At 40.4% G+C, this 25,700-nt stretch overlaps 1 protein-coding gene across 1 annotated transcript in view; it reads left to right on the top strand.

The window, feature by feature from the left end:
• Positions 1–24,027, top strand: part of BABAM1 (BRISC and BRCA1 A complex member 1) — a 65,376-nt gene extending 41,349 nt beyond the window's left edge. Inside the window, exons 4-9 of the mRNA XM_077475533.1 lie at positions 4,666–4,786; positions 5,252–5,330; positions 5,897–5,921; positions 7,148–7,277; positions 13,263–13,343; positions 23,723–24,027. Of these exons, the coding sequence (XP_077331659.1) occupies positions 4,666–4,786; positions 5,252–5,330; positions 5,897–5,921; positions 7,148–7,277; positions 13,263–13,343; positions 23,723–23,926 (640 nt within the window). The 3' untranslated portion in view covers positions 23,927–24,027. The remainder of the gene's footprint in view (positions 1–4,665; positions 4,787–5,251; positions 5,331–5,896; positions 5,922–7,147; positions 7,278–13,262; positions 13,344–23,722) is intronic.
• Positions 24,028–25,700: the final 1,673 nt, after the last annotated feature.

Genomic DNA, 25,700 nt, shown 5'->3' with positions numbered 1-25,700 from the left:
AAAATAGTTAATCAAATGAAATATTTAGAAGTGAATATGACACGAGACCCGAGGCAGTACATAACAGGGAATTTAGTCCCACTTATGACAAAACTGAGGCGTAAAATAAGAGTATGGAAAAACCTCCCCTATCAGTAGGTGGTAGGTGTAATCTAATTAAGATGGTGTGGATGCCTCAAATACTTTATGTAAAACACAACACACCAGTCTGGATTCCAAAACATTGGTTTAAGAAAATAGAGAGCATGTTCAGAGAAGTAATATGGAAGAATGGAGTGGCAAGAATTCGCCTACAGGTGTTGCAAAGATCAAGGGAACTGGGAGGTTTAGCACTACCTAATATGAGATACTACTTCTTGGCAGCTCAACTACAGTATATGAAAGGAAGTAATTTAACGGTAGAAGAGGAGACAGGAAATAAGCTCCTAGTGAATGATACCCCGCATAATACAGTTGTGGAGGCCGACTCATTTAGGTCCAGATGCCCAACAGTTCAACTGATGATAAAATGCTGGGAGTCGGTAAAGGCAATGTTGGGATATAGCGGATACACAGAATTTTTCCCAGTTTGGGAAAAAAAAAATCTAGTGGAAATGAGGAAAATGGGGAAAATAGAAGAATGGGATCGGAGGGGTATTCACTTCATATCACAACTGTATAAGGAAGGGAGGTTGAAAACTTTTCAGGAACTAAAGGAAGAATATGAAGTACCCGGTCGCACTTTTTTTAATTGCATGCAAATTTAAATATGCATTGAAGGTACAATTTAGAGGTAAGAAATTGGAGTGGAGTAAGATGCCTGCACTTAGGAAAATCATAAATAGTAAGACATCGGAAGGAGTCATTTCAGATATTTACGGCTATATAAAGGGAGCAGAACAAGAGGGAGAGATAGAGAGCGCAAAAAGAGTAAAGTGGGAGAGAGATGTGGGGCCAATGTCGGATGAACAGTGGGAGTGGGCTATGGCACTGGGGGCTAAAGTCTCATTATCCCCCTCACAAATTATATCGCAATTGTATTTGATACATAGGTCATATTACACTCCCCTTAAGTTGTTTAGGTTTGGGAGAAGACAGGATGCAGAATGCCAAAGATGGGGAGATAGAAGAGGGGACCTAATACACATGTTATGGCGATGCCCAAGGTTATACAGATATTGGAAAGGAGTTATAGGGAAAATAAATCAAGTATTTTGGACATCATTAAAAGCAGAGGCCAAAATCTGTACAATGGGTTTGATAGAAGGGGAAGATGGGTTGGGAGATACTCGTATAGCAGTAATTAGATGTCTTTTCCAAGGGAGAAAGTTGATCGCTTATAAACGGCAGAGGAAAGAAGCACCTACAGTAAAGGAATGGATGGAAATAGTTAAAGACACGATAAAGAAGGAGGAATATATATATATATATATATATATATATATATATATATATATATATATATATATATATATATATATATAGGAAAAGAGGTAATTATAGGAAATTTGTAAGGATATGGAAAAATTGGTGTGAGAGGTGTTAGAAGGATGTGTAAGAGTGGAAGGGATGAAAGGTGTATGGATGGAGGAGAGTGGGCATAAGGGGAGGGGAGGGGAGTGGGGAGGGGGGGAGAGGGAGGGAAAAACGAAAGAGATGACCGTTTAATTTGATTTTTTGCGGTAATGTTAAAAGGTTACTTTTGCCCCCCTTTGTTTTGATAAGCTGTATATTTAACACTCCCGGGTGGGGGTATTAGGGGTGCAATGGACTGATAGGGAAGGAGGGTATGCTTATGGGAGGTTTGGGATGTATGTTTTGGGAAATAATTGTATATTCTGTGGTTGTGTATTTTTTAACTTGAATAAAAAGAAAAAAGAGTTGGATTAAAGTTATAGCGTCTACAAAATAGGGGATAGTTTTATTGCATTTTTATTATTATTTTTTTCTACTAATAATGGTAGCGATCAGCGATTTTTATTGTGACTACGACATTATGGCGGACACGTCAATTTTGACACATTTTTGGGACCATTGGCATTAATACAGCGATCAGTGCGATTAAAAATGTCACTGACAGTGAAGGGGTTAACCACCATGGGCAGTGTAGGGGTTAAGTGTGTGTGTGTGTGTGTGTGTTTTACTGTAGGGCAGTGTGGCTTGGCATGTGACATCACTGATCATCCCTGTTCCCTATGACAAGGAACAGGCAATCAGTGACCGGTTCACTAGGAAGCACAAGGAGAGGTTTGTTTACACTTACCTCTCCTCGTTCTTCAGCTCTGTGACCTGATCTTGGGACACCGGTGGCGATCGGGTCCGCGGCCACGGTCACAGAGTTCAGGACCGGGTCGCGAGTGCACCGCAGGCAGCGTGCGACCCACGGCTGGGCACTTAAAGGGCAACGTACCTGTACTTGCTTGTGCCCAGCCGTTCCATTCTGCCGACGTATATCGGCGGGAGGCGGTCCTTAAGTGGTTAACTTGTTCCAGAGTGTGGTCTCAGGTGAATTTCCCTCACAAACTTGGTCGAGTTAGAACACAGAACTCTGTGAGGGTACCAAACCACTGGTCGACCAGCTGGTCCCTATCAGGTGACGGGTTCCCAAGAATTGGCAGAAAAGACCCATTCTGGTTCAAGGTGAGGACAATTCACAATTGTTTCAATTTGGTTAGGGAATAAGAATACCTATATCTAATATGCTTGCATTGTAAGAAACTGTATAAATTAGACCTGTATGTTGTAATACTTTGAACATAAACCTGTATGTTATCAGCTGTTAATAAACCTGCATTGCTGAAGTTCTGCCTGGCTCGATACTTTACAATTCTAACTCACTGTTTGTAATCACAGATGCCAAAAAGGGTCTGTCTGCTTCTTCTGCAACCATTTCTAGATGGATCTAACAGATGCTGACTCTGTCCTATTCTGCCAGGGGTCAGGTTCGTCCTTTCTCTGTTATGGCGCATTCTACCTGGGCGCTTAGTGTGTCTTGGGCATTCTGTCATCAGGTGTCAGCTGGGCAAGTTTGCAAGGTAGCCCACTTGGTCGTCGGTGTTCTCTTTCATAAAATTCTTCAAAGTGTCTGTGCTTCCATCTGCAGATGCTTCCTTGGCCGCAAGGTTTTGCAGGCTGCTGTTTAGAGGGTCTAATCCCTCTTGAGGGTGTATTGTTCAGGTTGAGCTCAAGTTGTTCTGTGTTGAGCTCCTGTTACCTGGTTGGCTCTTGTGTTAGCCTTGGGATTTTTTGTTGTCCCACCCCTCATGTTTGGCACTGCTTTGGGATGTCCCTATGGTTCTGAAAAATGGATCGCTGTGTCTGCCAATGAACGAAAGGAAAAAATTGGATTTTTGACTTGCCGTAAAATCCATTTCTCAGAGTTCATCGACAGACACCCACTACTCTAAGGAATTTTGATACTTCTGACACTGCTTGTTACAAAACTAAAGGCCTATAGTAGAGAGGGGGGTGTGTACCACCTAGGACTGCCCATAGGCATAGACAAGTCTTTTTTTCTGCTTGGTGTCCTATGCCTGTAGGTGGCGGTATAACCCTATGGTTATGAATAATGGAGCTCTGTGTCTGTCAATGAACTTGGAGAAATGGATTTTACGGTAAGTCAAAACTCAATTTTTTTTTCTATTGCTGCATACAGACAGATTTAGTAAGGGAGTTGAGTCTTGACACAAACATTGTATTGTCACTTCAAATGAATGATCTAATAATGTGAAAAGCAAATTCCTGTTTACTTATTTCATTTGTATCTTCACATAATTGAATAACTGAAGTGAATAGGAACACAATTTAATTTGCCAAACAAAGGGGTGACTTTGATCTTAATATGATGTCCCTTAAAGCAACCTGACTATGATGACATAACTCCCAAGTAGATGGTGCATACAAAGCCAGTGTAAATGTAATAATGACACTAGCAATCATGGGAATGGTGTGTGTCTTTTTCTGCAAAAAAAAGGCCTATTCTCCTATAAATATCTGCTAGAAGTTTTATACATTTTAAGTTTAGTGCTATGTTGAACGTAAAGGGGGACACAATGGGGGAAATCGGGTCCAGGTGCGGGTAGGTACTTTAATAACACATTACATATTACATCCTGAATATGGATGTAACATTATACTAAAGGTAAACTTATCCTTTAGGACTAGCATTCTATATTTCTTTGTCACCCCTCCTATTGATACTGTAACCCAGCTCTTTTTCTGAACATTTGGATATTTAGTTACACCCACAATGTCTACTCCGGTAATTTCCAGCTCAGTTTTGCATTTTTCTCATTTGGATTTCATGGTTACATGTTTATATCTTCAGTAGAGATCTTCACCCTGAAGGTGTTGCAGCAAACAGTTTTCAACCCTTTTGCTCAATTATAATTTCATATTAGTCAAAGAAGAGATTGTTAAAGTTACTTTGCTCATGTTTTAAACTTCAGTTTTTTGTTCACTTTGTGCCAGTCCACAGTGTAACCATATTGAAATTGTATGTTCTAGATTCAAGTCAGACACACTGAACACCAATATGTCCTTCCAGTACATCTCTTTATACTTCAAGTTCTCTTATTTTGAAATAGTACGGCTGTTGTATAGATTATTAAAGAAATAATTGCTTTTCTTCTCGTGTAAAGTTTTTTTTCTTTTTAAATGCTGATAAATTCTGTATTTTCTTTATAGGTCCAAGGCCAATGCTCTCAATTCTTCACAGAAGATGATTGAGATGTTTGTTCGAACAAAGCACAAAATAGATAAGAGACATGAATTTGCACTGGTAGTTGCAAACAATGAGGCTATGTGGGTGAGTTATTTAAATATATACATGGCTTGTACCTTACTCTCTTCATTTCTTAAGTTGGGCTTACACTGCTTGAATTTCAGCATTTCAGAAATCTGAGCATTGTTTGGCCTTGCTGGCATTGTGTTAGTCGGCTTTTGCCAAAAGACCCTGTTGTATTATTGTTAAATAAACAGTGCCTGCATACAGTCAGATGCAGACATTCTTCAGGAATTCTGACAGCGGCGGCTGTTATGTTATCATTACTGATGAGTTACATTCTCTATACTCAACACTAGTGACCATCCAATTTTGTTCTTGTTTTACAATGACTAGAGTAGCTTCATGTATGTGCTGCCTTATTTTTATTTTATTTTTTTAAATAAAGCAGCCTTGTGTGTTCTTTTTTTATTTCTTGTGGCAATTCTCTTCTCTTGTTATCTAGGGAGAATCCTACATTAAAGAAATGTCTGTTTTCTGTTTATTTAGTTGTCTGGATTTACATCTGACCCACGGGAGGTTTGCAGTTGTCTTTATGATCTGGAAACTAACATATGTGAGTCCTTCAGTATCCTTTTGTAGCATCATCTGGGAGCTTTGGATCTTAAGTTAGGATTTGTAGAGAAATTGCATTCTGTAATGGGTTTTATACCATCATTATTACCTGTGTATGCTGGTGGTCGGTCATGTATAGACATTTTTTATAAATATTGCTTAGTTGTCTGAGGCTGGATTTATACTTGCCAATTTTTGGTATTTTATACATACCCATATCCATTAATACACGTTTTTGTACACATTAGGTTATGTCAGGTTAACAAACAAAAAAAGGGACATGCACCATTTATAGCAACATCGCAACACTTTTGTAGTCCATTACCATGGGTGGTGGTGTGCTACAGCACATGTGTGTTGGGGTGCCACTCAAAATAAATAGCGTGCACAGTGTATGTTACTGCAAAACCATATGTGTGAACCCAGTCTAATACTAAACATGGACACAGTTGTAAATGCAGTACTTCTGCTCATTTTTAGGTGGTTTGCAAAATGAAAGGGGTAATAGAATAGATAACGTTGTTTGCAATAACCTTAATCTTTCTACTGTAAAATTATTTCCTTAATCCAGCACTCCAGATCTTGAAGGCCTTTTTAACCTAATGTAAGTTATAAAAAAAAAAAAAAGTGGCCACTTTGTCAAAGAAAGAACAGCGACAGAAACAGTTGAAACATATGAGAACTGTTTTTTCCTGGCAGATTTGTAATGTTTAGGCAATCCCATAACCTTTGGTCCGTGACATCCTGACCTATTTAAAAAGAGTAACTCCACTTTTGTTGAGAAAAAAAGCATTCCCCTCTGGGTGATCCATGTACAGGATTTTAACAGACTTTGTTAGAGTCCTACCTGAATCTGAACTAAAGTCCTATCTGATAGATCAACGTCTGTTCAACCAGTGACCACAGATGGATCAAAATTCTCCTGGATCCACCTTAATTTTGATCCATGTATGATCAACTTTGCTATTACCTCCTGCCCTTCTGACAATGGTTTCACTAGACAGGAAATTAGGGAAAAAACAGGGACAAGGACATAAATAAAAAATCTGGCAGGGGTTCTATCCTTTCCCATGTTACTAAGAGAAATACATTTTGTTTGTGTTGCTGTTGGAGAGTTCCACTTACTTCCTGTTTGGTAAAAAGGTTGTGAGTGAGAGGGGAAGTGAGGGAAAATCTCTCTAACAGAGCCCCAGATAGCAGCAAACATTTGACAGGAGTAACCACCCACCTCCCTATTCAAAATGGAAAAAAAAGTTTTGGCTAGACATACAGTATAAGTAAAATCAAAAATATGTATTTTTCTTTAAATATTGGATGTACTTGCCCTTTTCAGAGAATCATGGGAGGCTTCATTATGTAGTGTCAAACCTACAACCGGGAGGGCCACATGCTGCTGTTTGCTGGGGCCTGTGGGCACCACAACAAGTATCAGTCAATAGTGGGGGTACTAAATTGGGATTGGTCTGTAATGGCAGTGATTACTAGCAGAGTCATGTAGTCTGTTCTTAATCACACCTGTAGTATTTCCACAGATTCTGACCTTCTTCTGTGTAAAATTACTACAGTCTCTAGTAGTATGTTTGCTTTCTTTGACATCCCCATGCAGTATATCTGCAGTCGCTGACAGTCTTTGGTGGTATTGTATATATGGAATATTATGTGTGGCTCTTTTTTTGACCGCAGGGGCTGTAATTAGGACTACCTATATTGTGTAAATGGACCACAGATGCAGATAATGAATAAATGTGGAAAATAAATGTTCTTGTTTTAACTTTTCACCTGAATCTTAATAGACCATATTACCTTCCTTCTTGTACATGTGTGGTGTAGACAGCAGAGGACAGAATTTCCAGTCACTGAGAATGTGCAGACTGTTCCTCCTCCGTATGTAGTGAGAATCATTATGATATACAGTCGCCCAGCCACTCAGCCCCAGCTCACTCTTACGGAAAACATGAAGGTAAATTATATGTTTGTGTGTGCTTTTTTAACCATTTGCTCACAGTTCAGTGAAAGCTTCCATGAAATCAATATGTAGGCTGCAATTGCTTTGCTTCCTCTGACTAGCTATCAGGCTGAACAGAACAGATATGTAGAAGGATCTAGATTGTTTTTGGGTCAGCTTGAAATCTGCCTGGAAGGGGCTGGTTAATGCAAATATCACCTTGTACAGAATGACTTATGAAGCAAGAGGTAATAAAAAAAAGTTTAATAGAGTGTGAGAAAGATGGGTAAACTCCCAAGGAAACTACGCCACTGAACTAATATATATATATATATATATATATATATATCGCAGTTGAACAATGTAAGTTGTAAGAAGATATTGGAGAAGCATGTTTTGGGGGTTGGGGAGACGACAGCACAATTGATTTGGGAGGTATTCACCTCCAAGGTTTTGTTTTCTAATGTTATTTTATTTCGCTTTTTACCATGTCATAGGTTGACAATAATTTACTTTACAATTATAGAAGACAATTGGTAGTTTGCCGTTTAAAAAAAAAACGCTATCTGTACTAACATATCCATGATTATTAGATGTTTACTCCAAAGAACTTTATATGATGATTGTCCTTTGATGGCTATAATTAGGGATGTAATTGATGCGCAATGTTATATTTTTTGTATGTACATTCGGCAAATAAAAATTAAAAAAAAAAAAAAAATACTGGAGGTGAAATTTCAGTTCCCAAACCTGTATACCTGTTAAGGCATTTATTAGCTTTTTTTTTTTTGGGAGGGGGTATTTATTCATGGTATTTTCTTTATTGTAAATGTAGAAGAAACAAGGCTCCATGATGAGCCGGAAACTCCAGTGATAAGATTACACTCCACGTTGTCTTAGTGTGACAGAATAACCAGTGGAGTATTTGGCCCAGCAGTGTCCACCCAGTAGCTGAAATAATATTTTTAAAATTTGTGTGTATAGGCACCATGTACTCTGTCCATCTTGCTTTACTGTTTAACATTTCCTTTCTGGTAGTAAACATCGCTATATAACCTGTGTTATAACTGCTCAGTGTCTGCTAATTCTCTTTTTTTTTTATCAATGAGAACACAAGGCACTACATGGTATATTTACATAGGTATACAATCCTTGAACAACAGGATTCTCAATATTCACAACAATATATAAGTGAATGTATAACCATCTTATTTATCATGCGCCTAAGAAGCATTGTGTAATACCCTGAATTCCCTTCACTCATAGCAAAGGGAAGTGCAACATTCAAACAAAATTATCACAAAAGGATGTACAAATAAACTTAAATTATAAGGAGAACTCTAGTCCAACTGGTAATGTACATAAAGGTAATTATGTTCTAAAGAACTAGCAAATCTCTCTTGGAGGGTCACCTATTCTTTCATATAAGACTCTGAAATTAGCTCATGAAACCAATTATCCCTTCAGTAAGCTGTCTAAAGCCATCTGTGGGGGTGCCACCTCTGGAGAATTCAAGCAGGTCTGCTATATGCTTATACATTTTTTGGCTATTTTCTATGAAGGTATTTTTTTTTCTTGGATAAGGATAGTGTTGACCTGTTGGATCCATTGTGTCATTTTCGGGGTGCGTGGCAAAAGCCAGTGACGAGCTATCCGCTTCCTAGCTAGTATAGGAGCCTTGTGAGGGCAATGTTTACTGGAGGGGGTATTAAGATTCCCTAACAGACACTTTAGCGGATCTACCGCTAGCTGAACCTAGTATATACTATTGATTTTAGCAATGACGGTGCTCCAGTACCTCATCAGTTTGGGGCATCTCCAGAGCATATGAATAAGATCGCCAGGTTGGGCTTGACATTTCAGGCAAATGGGGGTATCTCGCCTGCCCCATTTGTGCAACTGCACAGAAGTAGGGTACACTCAGTGCAATATAAACAGATGGGACAGTCTTTGTGCCACTGACACCAAAGGTCCTACTCCCAAAATCTGCTCCCACTGTTCGCTATCAATGGGACCAACATATTTTTTCCCATCCCTCCCTACAAGGTAAAAAGTCAAGGGCTTGTATGTTCAACAATATGTGAATATAAAGTCTAGAAATTATCCATTTCTTCTCAGGGTCAGTGAATATGCAGATTTATTATTTGCCATCTGGGCCACTACTAGAGTGAGCTCCTCAAGAGTCAGTGGGTTATTGAGGGCAGCAAGACCCTGTTGTGATAACTGGGGAAGGGAGCACTGGTCTAAAAAATGTCTCAACTTGTCTTCTGTGGGATGCACGTTTAGATGTATATAGATCTCTGAAGAAATCCGAAAACACTTTGGGGACACGGGTCCTGTTGGTAACTGTGTCCCCCTCAGTGTTCTGAATGGCCTCTATATGGATCGTGCCTTGCTGGGCTTTAGCTATCATGGTTAGTTAATATCCAACGTTTTCCCCTTGATTAAAGTATTTTTGCTGCAGGAAGAACCATTTTTTCTCTGCTGCAGTGGTGTGCTTCCTGCCACCTAAGCTCTGATTCTCAAGTGGGGGCAGCAATATACCTCTTTCGCCTTGTTGGCCTCACTCATTACCAGATTCTCCCATTTTTTGGTCTTGGTTTTAATGGCAGTAATCTGCGTGATGATTAAACCCATCAGATGAGCCTTCAGAGCATTGCAGATCCAGCTGAGCCCTGATTAAATTGTAAAAACTCAATCAGGGCTTTGGAAGTGGGATCAGATTCTGGAAAGATTATGAACCAAATTGGGTTTACCTTCCACAGCCTATGTTGGGGGCTAGGGGAGGTAGCTGCGCAATCACATAGGAGGGAATGGTCCGATAAGTTGCGTGGAGCATACATCACGAAAGTGGTCAGTGTATGCGCCAGGTTGTTTACCAAACATAAATCAATGCAGGAGAGGCATTTATATAATGCTGAATAACAAGAGTAGCATTGCACATTAGGATTTGGGTCCCTCCACACATCTCGCAGGCCAAGTTCTGCAAGAAATCTAGCAAAGGAAGTAGGACTTTCCAGTTGGGGATTGCCACTAGCTCTGGATTTAACCACTTACAGACCGTCCACTGCAGTTTTATGGTGGCTGTTTGAAGGAGGATATTGTTGTTATGGCAGCAGATCTCACGGATTTGCCGCAAGATCACCCGTCTCCATACAATTGCTGAGCGGAAGCGACGGCAAAACGTCACTTCCGCCCACAGCTCTTAGATGCCTATTTTTTTTTTAAATTACAATTTTTTTTCTTTCCTTTTTTTTAAAATTGTTTTTATTGCATTTTAGTCTAAATATGAGATCTGCAGACTTTTTCACCCCAGATATCATATTTAAGAGGTCCTGTCATGCTTTTTTCTATTACAAGGGATGTTTACATTCCTTATAATAGGAATAAAAGTGACTCTTTTTTTTTTATTTTTTATTTTTTTTAAACACGCCCCGTCCCGCCGAGCTTGCGCACAGAAGCGAGCGCATACGTGAGTAGCTCCCCCGTATATGAAACCGGTGTTCAAACCACACATGTGAGGTATCGCCACGATCGGTAGAGTGAGAGCACTAATTCTAGCCCTAGACCTCCTCTGTAACTTAAAACATGTAACCTGTAGAAATTTTATTAAATGACACCTATGGAGATAAGGGTAAAAGTCTGTCGCTATTCCAAGAGCGGGTGCAATTTTGAAGTGTGACATGTTGGGTATCAATTTACTCAGCGTAACATTATCTTTCACAATATAAAAATTCTACTGTTGTCTTATTTTTTTTTTTTTATTATTCAAAAAAGCGAATTTTTACCCAAAAAGTGCGCTTGTAAGACCACTGCGCAAATACGGTGTGAAAAAAAATATTGCAATGACCGCCATTTTATAATTGCACCAAACTGTAAAAGGAAGTAAAGGGTGAAGCACAGTTATTCCATGGGTGCTGGTGCCCTTTTAAGGGTATGCTCCACACGATCCAGTCAATTAGACACATTTGCAGGGTTATCAAAAAACTGCTTTTCACTGTTTTCTGCGATTCTGAGCTTGGCAAGGTACAACATAGCATATGCAACATATTTAAGGAGGCACTTCTTTACGTCTGTGAACTTAGCCCGTTGTAAGTCACGAAGAAATCTGGGTAAAATAATATGCGGGAGTTCTCCATCTTCATAAGGTTTCCTTTTGGTTATGGCCTTTAAAATTCTGCATTTTAAATAAGAACGGCCTGGGAGGCTTTCCAGGTTTAGGCGGTCTGGGTTGGACTCTGTGGGCACATTCCACTGCAAACTTGGAGAAGGAATCTTTGCCAAATGTGTTAAGTAGCCAGTTTTCAATGAATGCTACAGGATTTTTCCCTTCTGCCCTCTCCGGTATGCCCACCTTACGGACATTATTGCGTCTCTGCCTGTTCTCCATGTCCTCTAAACAGGCTGAGTGGCTGGTGATAATCGACTGCATATGGCAAACTTCTCTCTGCAGTGGTATAACATCATCCTCAACATTGCTCACTCTGCCTTCCAGGGCTGCAGTGCGGTTACACCGCTTCTGCATATCCTGTCTAACTAGATTCAACTCCAGTTTCACACTTTTAATCTCAGTAGTTAGGGTAGTACTAGACATATTGCATGATGTAACTGCTGCAAAAATATCCCTAAGGGTCGGTTCAGGGGCAGGGAGCTCCTGGTCTGCCAGAGCCATGGCATTATTATCAGAGACTAGTATACTCGCTGCCCATGAGGAGGTATGTGCTGGGTCCTCAGGCCATGCATTCTCCTGTGCCTCTGGGAGAGAGGCCTTCTCGGTGGAGTCCAGGAGAAGGGAGGGTATTTTAGGAAGGATACCCTTTCCCAGAGCACTTCCAAACATCTTCTTGGTTGCCTCTTTGGCTGAGCGCTGGGACCGGGCGCCATCTTGTCTGCCATGCTCTGTTGCTGGCAGAGACTCTCTTCCGCCTTTGCTGGACATTTTCATTACCAGATCGTGGAGAATGTGGTACCGTTGGAGCGGGGACAGTGCGGGGATCCCTCCGGTGCAGGTTAGTAGCAGTTTAGTCGTGACAGAATGGCTAAGACAGGAGAAATGTGTGCATTTTCGGTGGAGCTCTCACACCATGCTGCTTACGACATCAGCAGCAAGCCACGCCCCCCGTCTGCTACCCATCTCTGTAAATCCATCCACTGGCTTCCACTTACCCAACAAATAAAAAATTATTTATAAATTTAAAAAAATTCGAATAACTTAGTGCCCGTTCACACAGGGGCGACGTGACTTGCAGCGCGTCTCACAGACGCGACCTGCACACGATTTCAGCGGCGACTTGCAAAATGACTTCTGTATAGAAGTCAATGCAAGTCGCCTGAAGTCGCCCCGAAAATACTACAGGAACCTTTTTCTAAGTCGGAGCGACTTGAGTCGCTCCTATTAGAACGGTTCCGTAGTACAGAACGGAGCGCGACTTGTCAGGCGGCTAAGTCGCCTGACAAGTCGCGGTAATGTGAACGGGCACTTACGAAGCCATTCACAATTCAGCCTCCGGCTATATCACTAACCTAGTCTCAAAACACCTTTGTTCCTCCCAAGACCTCCTGCTCTCTAGTTCCCACATCAACTCCTCCATGCTCGCCTCCAGGACTTTTCCCTTGCCTCTCCCATCCTCTGGAACTCCCTACTATCTGTCCCACTATCTCCTACTCTGCTTGCTTTTAGACACTTCCTGAAAACCCCCCTCTTCAGAGAAGCCTATCCAGCCCCCACCCAACAACTGTACTTTTACTTTCTCCATCAGATTACCTTTTGTATCATTTGACCCTCCCTCCTAGATTGTAAGCTCTAACAAGCAGAGCCTTTCTACTGTATTGAATTTTATTGTAACTGTACTGTCTGCCCTCATGTTGTAAAGTGCTGCACAAACTGTTGGCGCTATATACATCCTGTATAATAATAATAATAATAATAATGACCTTCTGTTTCCACAGTTAGAAACTTAGCATGTAAACCAGTGGTAAACAAATTCTTTCTTTTTACAGAAAATGCTACAGTGTCCTTATTTCTTCTTAGATGTTGTCTACATTCACAATGGGTCTGAGGAGGAAGATATGAGCTGGAAGGTAGATATGTAATGGATTTCACCCGTAGTCTGTATTGTTACTGTTCATATGGACAAATCATGTAAAATTAGGACCGTTATCCCAACTTTATACTTGTATGCCTTTTATTAGCCATGCAGTCTAAGGTGCAATTTTTCTTTTAGGGGAACCACCATGTGTTATGCAGGACACTGGTGTCCTGCACAACTCATGGTGGTTTGCCTATTGGCCATTGTGCTGCAGTTACCCACACCAGCCTGCCACAATAGCACAGGTAAGCCAACATGCTTGGAATACATGCTTGGAATGCTGTCTCTGGTTCAAAAAACATTATATATATATATATATATATATATATATATATATATATATATATATATATATATATATATATATATATATATATATATATATATATATATATATATATGGATATATATATAGATAGATAGATAGATAGATAGACATATATATATATGTGTATATGTTTTAAATTATTCCAATAAATGAAAATTTTATATTTCTGGATTGGTCTAAACATTATCCACAACAATTATATATGACCAATTGTTAAGGACCTATTTGTAGCAATATATGGACTGAGGTTCTTTGACCGCTTTCCTTTAATGTTGTTTATTATGGTTCATTGTTTCCACCACTCCAGGTGGTTTCACTAAAAGCAGCTTGAGTTTACATCCCCCTGTGGACATTCTCTCAGCTTATAATCCCTTTTTGAGTACATTGGATTTACTGAAATAGTGCACATGTTTTAAAAAAAAAAAAAAAAAAAAAAAGAGGGTTTAACCGCTTCCTGCCCGCCCTATAGCCGAATGACGGCTTTAGGGCGGGCGGCTTCCCTCGCCTGGCCGTCCCTGGACGGCCTGGTGTTTACTTCCGCAATGCGCGCCGCCGCGGGCGCGCATCGCGGAAGTTCTGTGTTTGCCGTGTCCCCCGGGGACAGGCAAACACAGATCGCTGTAAACGGCCAATCACAGCGGCCGTTTACAGCGTGATCGGCGTGTCCAATGGGAGATGATCTCATATGTAAACATATGAGATCATCTCTCAGCGCCGCTCTCCCTCCTCACACAGACAGCGTGTGAGAGGGGAGAGAAGAACGGCTGCAGCAGCCGTCAGTGTAAAAAAAAAAAAAAAAAAAAAAAAAAAAGTAAAAAAAAAGTGCCATCCTCCCCCAGAGCCATCCTCCCCCAGAGCCACCCCCCCCAGTGCCATGCCCCCCCCAGTGCCATGCCCCCCCCAGTGCCATCCTGCCCCAGTGCCATCCTGCCCCAGTGCCATCCTGCCCCAGTGCCATCCACCCCAGTGCCATCCACCCCAGTGCCATCCGCCCCAGTGCCATCCGCCCCAGTGCCATCCGCCCCAGTGCCATCCGCCCCAGTGCCATCCGCCCCAGTGCCATCCACCCCAGTGCAATCCACCCCACCCCAGTGCCACCTGCCCGCAGTGCTATCTGTCCCCAGTGCCACCTGTTGTCAGTGCCATTTGTCCCCAGTGCCATCTGTCATCAGTGCCACGTATAAGTGGCATCTGTCATCAGTGCCACGTGTTATTAGTGCCACATAGTGCCATCTGTCATCAGTGCCACGTATTAGTGCCATCTGTCATCAGTGCCACGTATCAGTGGCATTTGTCATCAGTGCCACCTGTCAGTGTCACATGCCATCTGTTGTCAGTGTCACGTGTCATCAATGCCACTTATCAGTGCCATCTGTCATCAGTGTCACGCGTCATTGGTGCCACGTATTAGTGCCATCTGTCACCGGTGGCACGTATTAGTGCCACGTGTCATCAGTGCCACGTATTAGTGCCACGTGTCATCAGTGCCACATATTAGTGCCACGTGTCATCAGTGCCGCGTATTAGTGCCACGTGTCATCAGTGCCACGTATTAGTGCCACGTGTCATCAGTGCCACATATTAGTGTCATCTGTCATCAGTGCCACGTGTCATCAGTGCCACGTATAAGTGTCATTGCCACGTATCAGTGCCATCTGTCATCAGTGTCACGTGTCATTGTCCTGGTATTTCAAAAGTGTAATAAGTAGTCAACAAGTTAGATGTGTAATTTATGCTTCTAGAACACGTGATGGCGCTCCCTGCATGTTGGGCCTCTCTATGTGGCCAGGCTGTGAAAAAGTCCCACACATGTGGTATTGTAATACTCAGGAGGAGTAGCAGAATTTTTTGGGGGGTGTCATTTGTGGTATACACATGCCACGTGAGAGAAATAACCTATTACAATGACAATTTTGTGGAGAAAAATAAAGAAAATGAAAAATCTTCATTTTGCAAAGAATTGTGGGAAAAAAATGACAACATCAAAAAGCTCACCATGCCTCTTACTAAATACCTTGGAATGTCTACTTTCCAAAAAGGGGTCATTTGGGGGGTATTTGTACTTTCCTGACTTGTTCGGGTCACAAGAAGCGAGATAGGTCACCAGTACATCAGATGTGATCAATTTTGTGCGATTCGCACCACAGCTTGTAGACTCTCTAACTTTCACAAAGACCAAATAATATCCACTAATTTCGGTTATTTTTACCAAAGATATGTAGCAGTATAAATTGTGGCCAAAATTTATGAAGAAAAATTAATAATTTGCATAATTCTGTCACAGAAACAAAGAAATATGCGTTTTTTTTCAAAATTTTCGGTCTTTTTTCATTTATAGCGCAAAAAATAAAAACCCCAGAGGTGATCAAATACCACCAAAAGAAAGCTCTATTTGTGGGAAAAAAAGGACACAAAATTCATTTGGGTACAGTGTTGCATGACTGAGTAATTGTCATTCAAAGTGTGAGAGCACCGAAAGCTGAAAATTGGTCTGGGCAGGAAGGGTGTTTAAGTGCCCAGTAAGCAAGTGGTTAATATTGCTTAATTATAACAAATAATAATTTCTCCAGAGCTATCACATTTAGTGAAAACATTAGTTGTAACCTTAATCCAAACCCTAGTTCAGTCCAAAAACAATAAAGCTCGCCTTAAGTCAAACCTGGCCAAAAACATAATGTCTAATTTTTATCCAAACCATAGGCCGGTTAAATAGTTCTAGTCCAAACTCTAGCCCATTTGAAAAACAACTAGTTCAAGACTTAAGCCAAACCTGGCCCAAAAAACAGCATTCTAGCCTTAAACGCACCCTAGCCAAGCCTGAAAACACTCTTTCTAACCTTAATACAAACCCTAGCCTGGTCCAGGAATATTGAAACTAGGACCAGACACCTTCCAGATTAAATTAAAACTCTGCTCAAAAGCATTAGTTTTAGCCTTAGGGCTCATTCACACCATAGCACATGCATATAATAAGCTGGCATGCATTTTAATTTGTACTGTGCTGCAATGCATTGCATGTTTGAACCGTTTTTTATAAATGACATCTGTGGTTTTGCAATGTACTAAACAAAAATGAAACTTGTCCTACATTTTTTCAGTACACACCAACATAGAACATTGTTTTGAACTAACTAAAACAATAGGGAATATGGTTATTTGCCTTTTCTTTGCATTGGGACTGTGCTGGGCAACACTAGTTTTAGCATGAATTCGAACCCTAATCTGGCCAAAATCCACTAGTTCTACCCTTAACCCAAACCTGGCTCACAAACACTAGTTCTAGCCTTAACGGCACACTAGCCTAGCCTACAAACACTAGTTCAAGTGTCTGTGAAGGCTCTAATTTACTATATAGCTTGTAGTTGGTCACATTCATTTGGGCTTGTTTTTATAATGTTGAAGACCTATCACCACTTATCCAAGTGTTTTTTTCTCTGTTCTAATAAGTGTCAGGAACTAACCACTATTAAGATATAGCACTTTAAAACACAACCCATGAGCAGAGGATTTAAATGAATGTTAAATAACCAGAGTGAATAAGGTAACTAGATTTTTATTTGCCCCATTGGCTCACACAATCCATAGGTTTAGCTCTAGAAGCAGTATGGATTTTAAGAGATTACCAGCCAAGGCTAATGCCAAGCATCTGTGTGCACATGTTTATGGCAAGCTTGAAATTAAAATTTTACTCAAGATTTTTTTTGGAAGTGAAAAAATAATTGAAGAAAAAAAAAACTACTCTGTTTTGTAAATACACTCATTTTCTATCCACCTCTCCATCCCTCTCATTAGTCCGTTGCTAATGTGCTGATGGTTTTATATATATCCTTTTGCCTTTGGCCAGTACTAAATACAAAAAAGCCTTAGTCAACTAGTCCCTCATAATAAAGAAAAATCAGGAAAAAGGGTCCCTAAAGAACGTAGGTACTAGATTTGATCCTAACAGTGTGATAACTATAAAATTCTCTTTATTAAATAGACATTCATAATTGCACCAATTTCACTTATGGCTAACGCCAAAAGGTATACACAGTGAATTAAAACCTCCACCCTTTATTGCATATTTAAACGGGGAGGGTGGAGGTTATAATTCATTGCGTGTATAGCTTTTGGTGTTAGCCATAAGTGAAATTGGTGCAATTTTGAATGTCTATTTAACCACTTGACCACTGGGCACTTAAACACCCTTCCTAACCAGACCAATTTTCAGATTTTGGTGCTCTCACACTTTGAATAACAATTACTGAGTCATACAACACTGTACCGAAATTTAATTTTTGTCCTTTTTTTCACACAAATAGAGCTTTCTTTTGGTGGTATTTAATCACCGCTGGGGTTTTTTTTTTTGCGCTATTAATCAAAAAAAGACTGAAAATTCGGTTAAAAAAAAAAAAAATTGTTTCTTTTAAAATTTATTGGCAGAGTATTGGCACTGAGCAGTGCTGTGGGCACTTCACATCCAGCTGCTGCCATCTCTCCCCCTCTCCCCTCTCACTGTACCGATCGGTACAGAGAGGGGAGGGAGGAACCAGTATCATGACGTGAGGACTGTTTGTTTACAGGTGATTTCTCCGTCATTTGACAGAGCGCCCACGTGGTAAAAAGCCGCGATCAGCGGCCGTTTACCGTGATGCACCAGGTCAGTCACGGATGTTCCCGGGTGCGCGTGGGAGCAAGGTTCTGGGAGGACGTCCATGGACGCCCTCCCAGAATAAGCCGACCGTTCTGTAGCTGTCTTTCGGCTATGGCCCGGTCGACATGTGGTTAATAAAGAGAATTTTACAGTTTTTTTTTTTTTTTTTTATACTATTTAGAAAATGAGTACCTACTTTCTTTAGGAACCCTTTTACTGATAGTTCCTTTGATGGTATACTTGATCCACACCCCCTAAATTCTTTCAAATTTTTACTCACACATATATTCGGGTTGGAATATGATTATATTGAAAAGGCATTTGACAGGGTAGACTGGGATCAAAGATGGTCCAACGGACTACTATATCAGTATATAATCACCCAACCACATCCGTAAAGGTTAACGGGACTCTGTCCGCATATTTGAAATGTATAATAGCACAAACAGGATGGGAGAGCGGACACCCCTGTCTTGTTCCGTCATTAGAGCCATTACTGGCAACCATACTAAATAACGCAGACATAGGTGGGGTGAAGATCAGAGACAAAGAACACAGGGTAGCGGCATATGCCAATGATATTTTGTTTTATGTATCCAAACCGAGAATAACATTGCCAAATTTAATAGAAGAAATGAAAAAGTATGGAGAACTTTCAAATTTAAAGATGAATCCAGTAAAATCTAAAATATAAATCTGAATAAGAAAGAACTAGCTTTACAAAAATAATTCCCATTTACTTGAAGAGAAAAAAAAACTAAAATATCTTTGGATAGACATAACCATCCTTATAACAAGCAAATTCCATCCCACTATTGAACGAAGTTAAAACCGAAATTAAAAATATAATAACAAGATCACTCTCCTGGGTAGGACGGAAAAACATGGTAAAAATGGTGATTGTGCCAAAAATTCTTTATAAATTTCAGATCTTACCAATATCCCTCAAAACATTAAAAGCAATCATAATAATGTTCATATGGCAGAATAACAAATCAAGAATACAGTTCTCGGTATTAGGTAAGGATAAAACAGAAAGGGGTTTAGCTGCCCTAGATTTTAAAAGGTATTATAATGCCATAATATTAGCATGAATGGTGGAGTGGACAAAAATAGGAAGCGATAAAAAATGGGTAAAAATTGAAAATACATTGAGTAAAAAAAGATTAACCACTTAAAGCGGAGGTCCGCCCACCGCCGCAAAAATTAAAAGCCAGCAGCTACACTTACTGAAGCAGCTGGCATTTTAATAATAGGACACTTATCTGTCCTGGAGTCCAGTGATGTCGGCACCACAGCTGATGTTTCCATCAGCTGTCGGATGCTGCCGCTGCCATTATGGGTAAGGGAACCTGGCAGTGTAGAATTACATCTTCATGCCCGGAACTCTACTGCACATCTGCAAGGCTCCTTTCCTCTCTCCTACTGGCCCGGCGATAGGGGGAGGAGGAGGGGGAGCCAAGCGATGACATCAAAAGCTGTAGCTCCTGGATAGCTGTCAAAGACCAGTATCATGTCGTTTCCCCCCCCCCAAGGTGCCATGTAGGAGGAGACAAATGAGCGGAAGTTTCCACTTTTTCTGCTTTAAGCACCACCCACCATCGTTATAAGTCACTACTTTGATGTTAAATACCATTGTTATGGCAGCAGCTAGGTATTTTTAAATAGTCTGGCAGTCCTCTTTCAGATAAAAGTGGTCTCAGCGGCGAATCGCGAGAGCTATTTTATCGGGGCAGTAGAGGAGCCCTCCGCCACTTACCGGAGCCGTCGGTAGCGGGGGAGATAATCGGGTCCTTTGCCCTCACTGCCTGGATGCCGAGTGAGGGAAAGATGGCCCCCGCTCGGCCCCATGGCATTGGAGGGTGAAAGCGACGTCAAATGTCACTTCCGCCCAATGCTCTTAAAATTACATTTATTATTGCATTTTAGTGTAAATATGAGATCTGAGGTCTTTTTGACCCCAGATCTCATATGTAATGCCACATATGCACACCCGGACTTTTCGACTGACTTGGTCTGGCGGTCTTCCCGACGGACTTTCTGAACGTGGTGACATAAACAGGACTAAACAAGGAAGTTCAATAGCCAGTAGCCAATAGCTGCCCTTGCATTGTATTTTGTCCGTCAGACTAGCACACAAACGGTTTTCACGATTTTTTAGTCCGTCGGATGGATTTGAAACATGTTTTATCTCTAGGTCCATCGGACTTTTGGGGGAAAAAGTCAGCTGGAGCCCACGCGCGATCGGATTGTCCGCCGGAAAGTCTGAGCGCGTGTACGCGGCATTAGAGTTCCTTGTCTAGTACAAGGGATGTTTACATTCCTTGTAATAGGAATAAAAGTGATCTACACATTTTTTTTAAAAAGGACAATGTAAAAATTAAAAAGTAAAATGAGGAAAAAGTAAAACGTTCCCTCCCGCCAAGCTTGTACACAGAAGCAAACGCATACATAAGTTGCGCCTGCATATAAAAACGGTGTTCAAATCACATGTGCGTTATCACCGCAATCGTTAGAGCTAGAGCAATAATTCTAGCACTAGACCTCCACTGTAACTCTAAACATGTAACCTGTAGAAATTTTTAAACGTCGCCTATGGATATTTTTAGGGGAAAAGTTTGTCACCGTTCCACGAGCAGGCGCAATTTTGAAGCGTGACATGTTGGGTATCAATTTACTAGGTGTAACATTGTCTTTCACAATATAAAAACAAATTGGGCTAACTTTACTATTGTCTTATTTTTTTAGTCAAAAAAGTGTATTTTTTTCCAAACAAATTGGTCTTGTAAGACCGCTGCACAAATACAGTGTGACATAAAGTATTGCAGAGACCTTCATGTTATTCTCTAGGGTGTTAGAAAAAAATATATAATGTTTGGGGGTTCTAAATAATTTTTAAGCACAAATAAATTATTTTAACTTGTAAACACTGAGTCTCAAAAATAGTCTCGGTCCTTAAAGAGGAATTAAACCCTGATGGGTTTACTTCCTCTTTGATTCCCTGCAAAGGTAAAGTATAATGGACTACTATGCATCGCATAGTAGTCCCTTATGTGTCACTTACCTGACACAGGAGCGAGCGAAGTCACCGCTGTCCCTTGTAGTTCCGAGTGTCCATCTTCTTGGTGGGTCTCGCTGCTCCGGCCCTGTGATTCGCCGGAGCAGCGATGACGTCACTCCCGTGCATCCGCACGGGAGCCGAAGCTCGTGTCATATCGCCGCGATCTGCGGCTTGCCCAGTGCGCCTGTGCGCCGCTGTCTACAGCGCATGCCCCGTAGACAGCGGTGGCTGTCTTCAGGTAAAAATATCTCCTAAACCATATAAGTTTAGGGGATATTTCTTGGACCTACAGGTAAGCCTTAATCTAGGCTTACCTTAGGTCAAAGTGGTTTGTAAGGGTTTACAACCACTTTAAGTGGTTAAGTAATATTTGGGTACCATAACAATATAGAAAGTTAGATGTAAATACACATGACTTTATTAGAATTTTTTTTTAGGGTTTGAGATTTAATTTATAGAATGGAATGGAAATATAATTCGCTGTTAATTTCACTCACAGGGACAAAGTACTTTTTACCTGGTAATGGGGCACAATTTGAAGACTGGATTATAGACAAAAATGCACAGATGATATAATGAAAAGAGGAAAGATATTTTCATAGCAAGAATGGAAACACAAAAGGGAATTAATGATATTAAACGAATGGCGGTATTTTCATTTAAGACACTTTGTGACAACATTACTTCAGCCTGTTAGGTCAGAGGAGGATCTCCTCCCATTCGAACGTCTGTGTATTCCACAGATGGATCCAAAACATCGTATTTCGCAGATCTATAAAATACTCACGGAGAACACTGAGCCGAGAATACCGCCATTCATTGAAAATTTGGAAAAAGAGTTGGGATCACGTTCGAAGGGGCAAAAAATAAATAAAGTACTGAGAGCGTTCCACAGCATGGCTGTGGATATAAATATGATAGAAATGAATTATAAATGTCTGGCCAGGTGGTCTATAACACCCATTAAAGCTCAGAAATGTCAACCAGAGAAATATTCAATGTGTTGGACAGGGTGTAATTTGAAAGCACTATGACACACATAAGGTGGGAGTGCCCAAAGATACAGGAGTAGTGGCAGACAGTGCGGGAATACATTGTGAAGATAACGAACATGGACATTGCCGATGACCCATGGGTTTGCCTTTTCCATAATACAAAAGCACAATAAAACAATATAAGAATACAGCGAAAGGAGTAATACCAAAAAAGTGGCTAGACCCAAAAAGCTCTACTATGAAGGATTGGTTTAAAAAAAATAGAATACATTTATAAAATGCAAATCTGAGTAGTAGTAGTAGAGAAGATCATCAAAGAAATTCTCTATTGTTTGGGAAAGATGGGTAGAGTTTAGGAGAATGGGAGAATATACAGAGATATGAGGAAGGAGGAGGTAAAAGAGGTGGAGAATTAAGGAGAAGGGAGGAAGGAAAGGAGTAATGGTAAAATGTGGGGAGAGGGGACTTTGGGAGTATTGTATAAGTTTGAACATATGAATTTGTATGTGTGTATGTATATCATTTTTTTTATTTATTTTTGATGTTGTGTTTTTTTTCCCAACCCTTTCTCTAAGGCTATTTTTAGCGCCGCTTTACCGTAGTTTTAGCGGCGGTATGCGGCCGCTAGTGGGGCTCTTTTAACCCCGCTAGTGGCCGAAAAAGGGTTAAAACCGCCCGCAAAGCGCTGCTGCAGTGGCATTTTGCCGTAGCTGCGCTGCCCCATTGATTTCAATGGGTAGGAGGAGTTTAGGAGTGGTAAATCCACTGCTCCAAAGATTTTTCACCGTCCTGCCAGTGCACTGCTCCAGTGTGAAAGCCCTCTGGCTTTCACACTGGAGTGAAAGGGGCCGTTTTTTTTTCAGGCGCTACACAGGTGCTATTTTTAGCTCTGTAGCACCTGAAAAACACCTCAGTGTGAAAGGGGCCTAAGAGAAAATTTGTAAAAAAATTATTTGGGTCACTCTTCACACCTTATCACTATCCCTGTAATTACTGTGTTTTTACACTAATTAGAGTTTTTGTGATAGAGGGTGGAGGTTATCATTTATTTTATGTATACCTTTTGGCATTAGCTGTAAGTGAAATTGGTGCAATTATGAATGTCTATTTAATAAAGAGAATTTTTAAATAGTCACACAGTTTGGGTCAAAATTTGTATCTATAGTACTTCCCTTAGGAACTATTTGCCTGATTTTTCTTAATTTGTGGCTTTGATATAGGGAACTTGATCCACACCTCTAAATTATTCTTTGGGTGAATTGGTAGATGTTCACATTTTTCCTCACACACATTTGGGTTAGAATATGATTATATTTTTTCAGTCCCTCATAATCTCCTTTTTTCCCTTTACTAGGATGTGTTTGGGTTCTTTAGTAGCCTGGACCCTAAAGGCACTAGCTACAAATATGAGGTTTCGATAACAGGATCTGCTCTGGAACTTCACAACTGTATGGCAAGATTGCTTGCACATCCCCTCCAGCGCCCATTCCAGAGCCATGCCTCGTACAGCCTTCTAGAGGAAGAAGAAGAGAGCACAGAGGGGGAGGTTACTGTCTGAAGCATCAGAACATCTTAAGCAAAACAAATTATTATTGGATATCATTATTTCATGTTAGTGCTAAAACATTCAAAATAAAATTGCATACTTTTTTATATTTATTTGCGTTTTGAATGGTGTTTGTTGTAACAATTGAGACTTGCTTTGCTACATAGGAGATACATAGAGCCTTGCAGTCTTCATTTTTTCCCAACCTTTTTCAGGTATAAATGCTGCCTCTGACAGGTTTTAACTGATGTACAGTGGGTGTTCTAATAGAGTTAAAATAAAAAAAATGTCTTCCTGCCAGACAATTATCTGCACAATAATTTTAAATTGCACATAGAGACTCTTTACATTTCCACAATAAAAAAAGCTGAATCTAAGTAGTGCTTCTTAATGCTAGGTGAATTTTTTTTTGTTAATGCGCTCTCTGCGTTAAGGTAACAATGTCTTTCTATGCCCCTGTCCCCAAACACTTACCTGCAGTTACTTGTCACAGTTGGCAGGTCCTCATGATCTGTGCAGCTTATCTGATCTTTTGGGTCCTAGTGGCAGATACTGAGGACAGGGGCATGATATGCTTCAGTTGCTGTCAGTTAAATTGATGGGCATGGCTAGCTAGGCACTATGTGTCTTTGGATGACTATAGTCCTGGAGCATGCTGGCACACATGGGTGTCTTCTTAGAAGCCCGCTAGCTAAGAAGTCCCCTGCAATCAGTCAGGGGTGGTGCAGCAACCTGGAGACCAGACCGAGTAGAAGAAAATTAGACCTTTTTAAAGCAGAAGAACCACATTGTATTGCAAGTGTGGACATACTCTTAAAAAAAAAAGGATTAATGTAGCTTAAACTTTTACTTCATACAGTTAAAATATTTGTTAATATTGCCCAAATGTTTTAAAATTTTAGCACACCATTTTGTGTCTTCCTGAAAGTAACAGCTCTCTAAAATACAATTTTCCTCCTCTAGAGATCACTTTCTTCTGTCTTAAATGTATCCTTAACAAGTATCCTTTTATTCAAAATATACAGTATTTCTCTTCAAATACTTCATCAAAGCTATCTTTGTCATCTTTTCTCAATGCGATCTTATATTCCTGTATTTATCTGTTGCTACTGATCTAAATGATTCACTTTATCTCCTCATATGCAGAAGGATCTGGGTGCTCTGGTAGATCATAGAGTTAGTAATGGCATGATATGCTAGCAAAATACTTTATTGTATTAAAAGAGGTATGGATATAATTTTCCCCCTGTACATTTAGTAAGACCTAATCTTGAATATGCAGTTCAGTTATGGGCACCGATTCACAAAAAGGATATTGGAGAAATGGAGAAAGGTGCAGAGAAAGACAGCCAAATTAATAAGAAGCATGAAGGAGCTCAGCTATGAGGAAAGATGAGAAGAACTGCATTGAATCTCTCTTGAGAAGAGGAACTTAAAGGTGGATAGGATCAACATATATATAAATATATACAGTAAGTGGGCCATTTAGTGAACTTTGTGCAGAGTTATTTCTTTTCAGGTCATTTCACAGGACCAGGAGGCACTCTTTACATCTGGAGGAAAAGGTATTTAACCATCATATAAAGAAAGGCTTCTTCACAGTAAGAACTGTGAAAATGTGGAATAGACTCCCTCGTGAACTGGTTCTGGTCAGCTCAGTAGATTGTTTTAAAAAAAAAAAACTGGATATTTTTTAAACGCACAAAATAGGACTGGTTACTAATTTTTAAAGGTTATAAAGCCGGGGTTAATTGATCCATATCTGATTGCTTCATGAGGGGTCAGT

Source organism: Lithobates pipiens, unplaced genomic scaffold (assembly GCF_037356315.1).
Source record: "Lithobates pipiens isolate NorthernLeopardFrog02 unplaced genomic scaffold, aLitPip1_a1.2 Scaffold_13, whole genome shotgun sequence".
In the NCBI taxonomy this organism is placed as follows: domain Eukaryota; kingdom Metazoa; phylum Chordata; class Amphibia; order Anura; family Ranidae; genus Lithobates; species Lithobates pipiens.
Note: the sequence above shows the minus strand (reverse complement) of the source record. Positions and strands in the feature narration are given on the sequence as shown.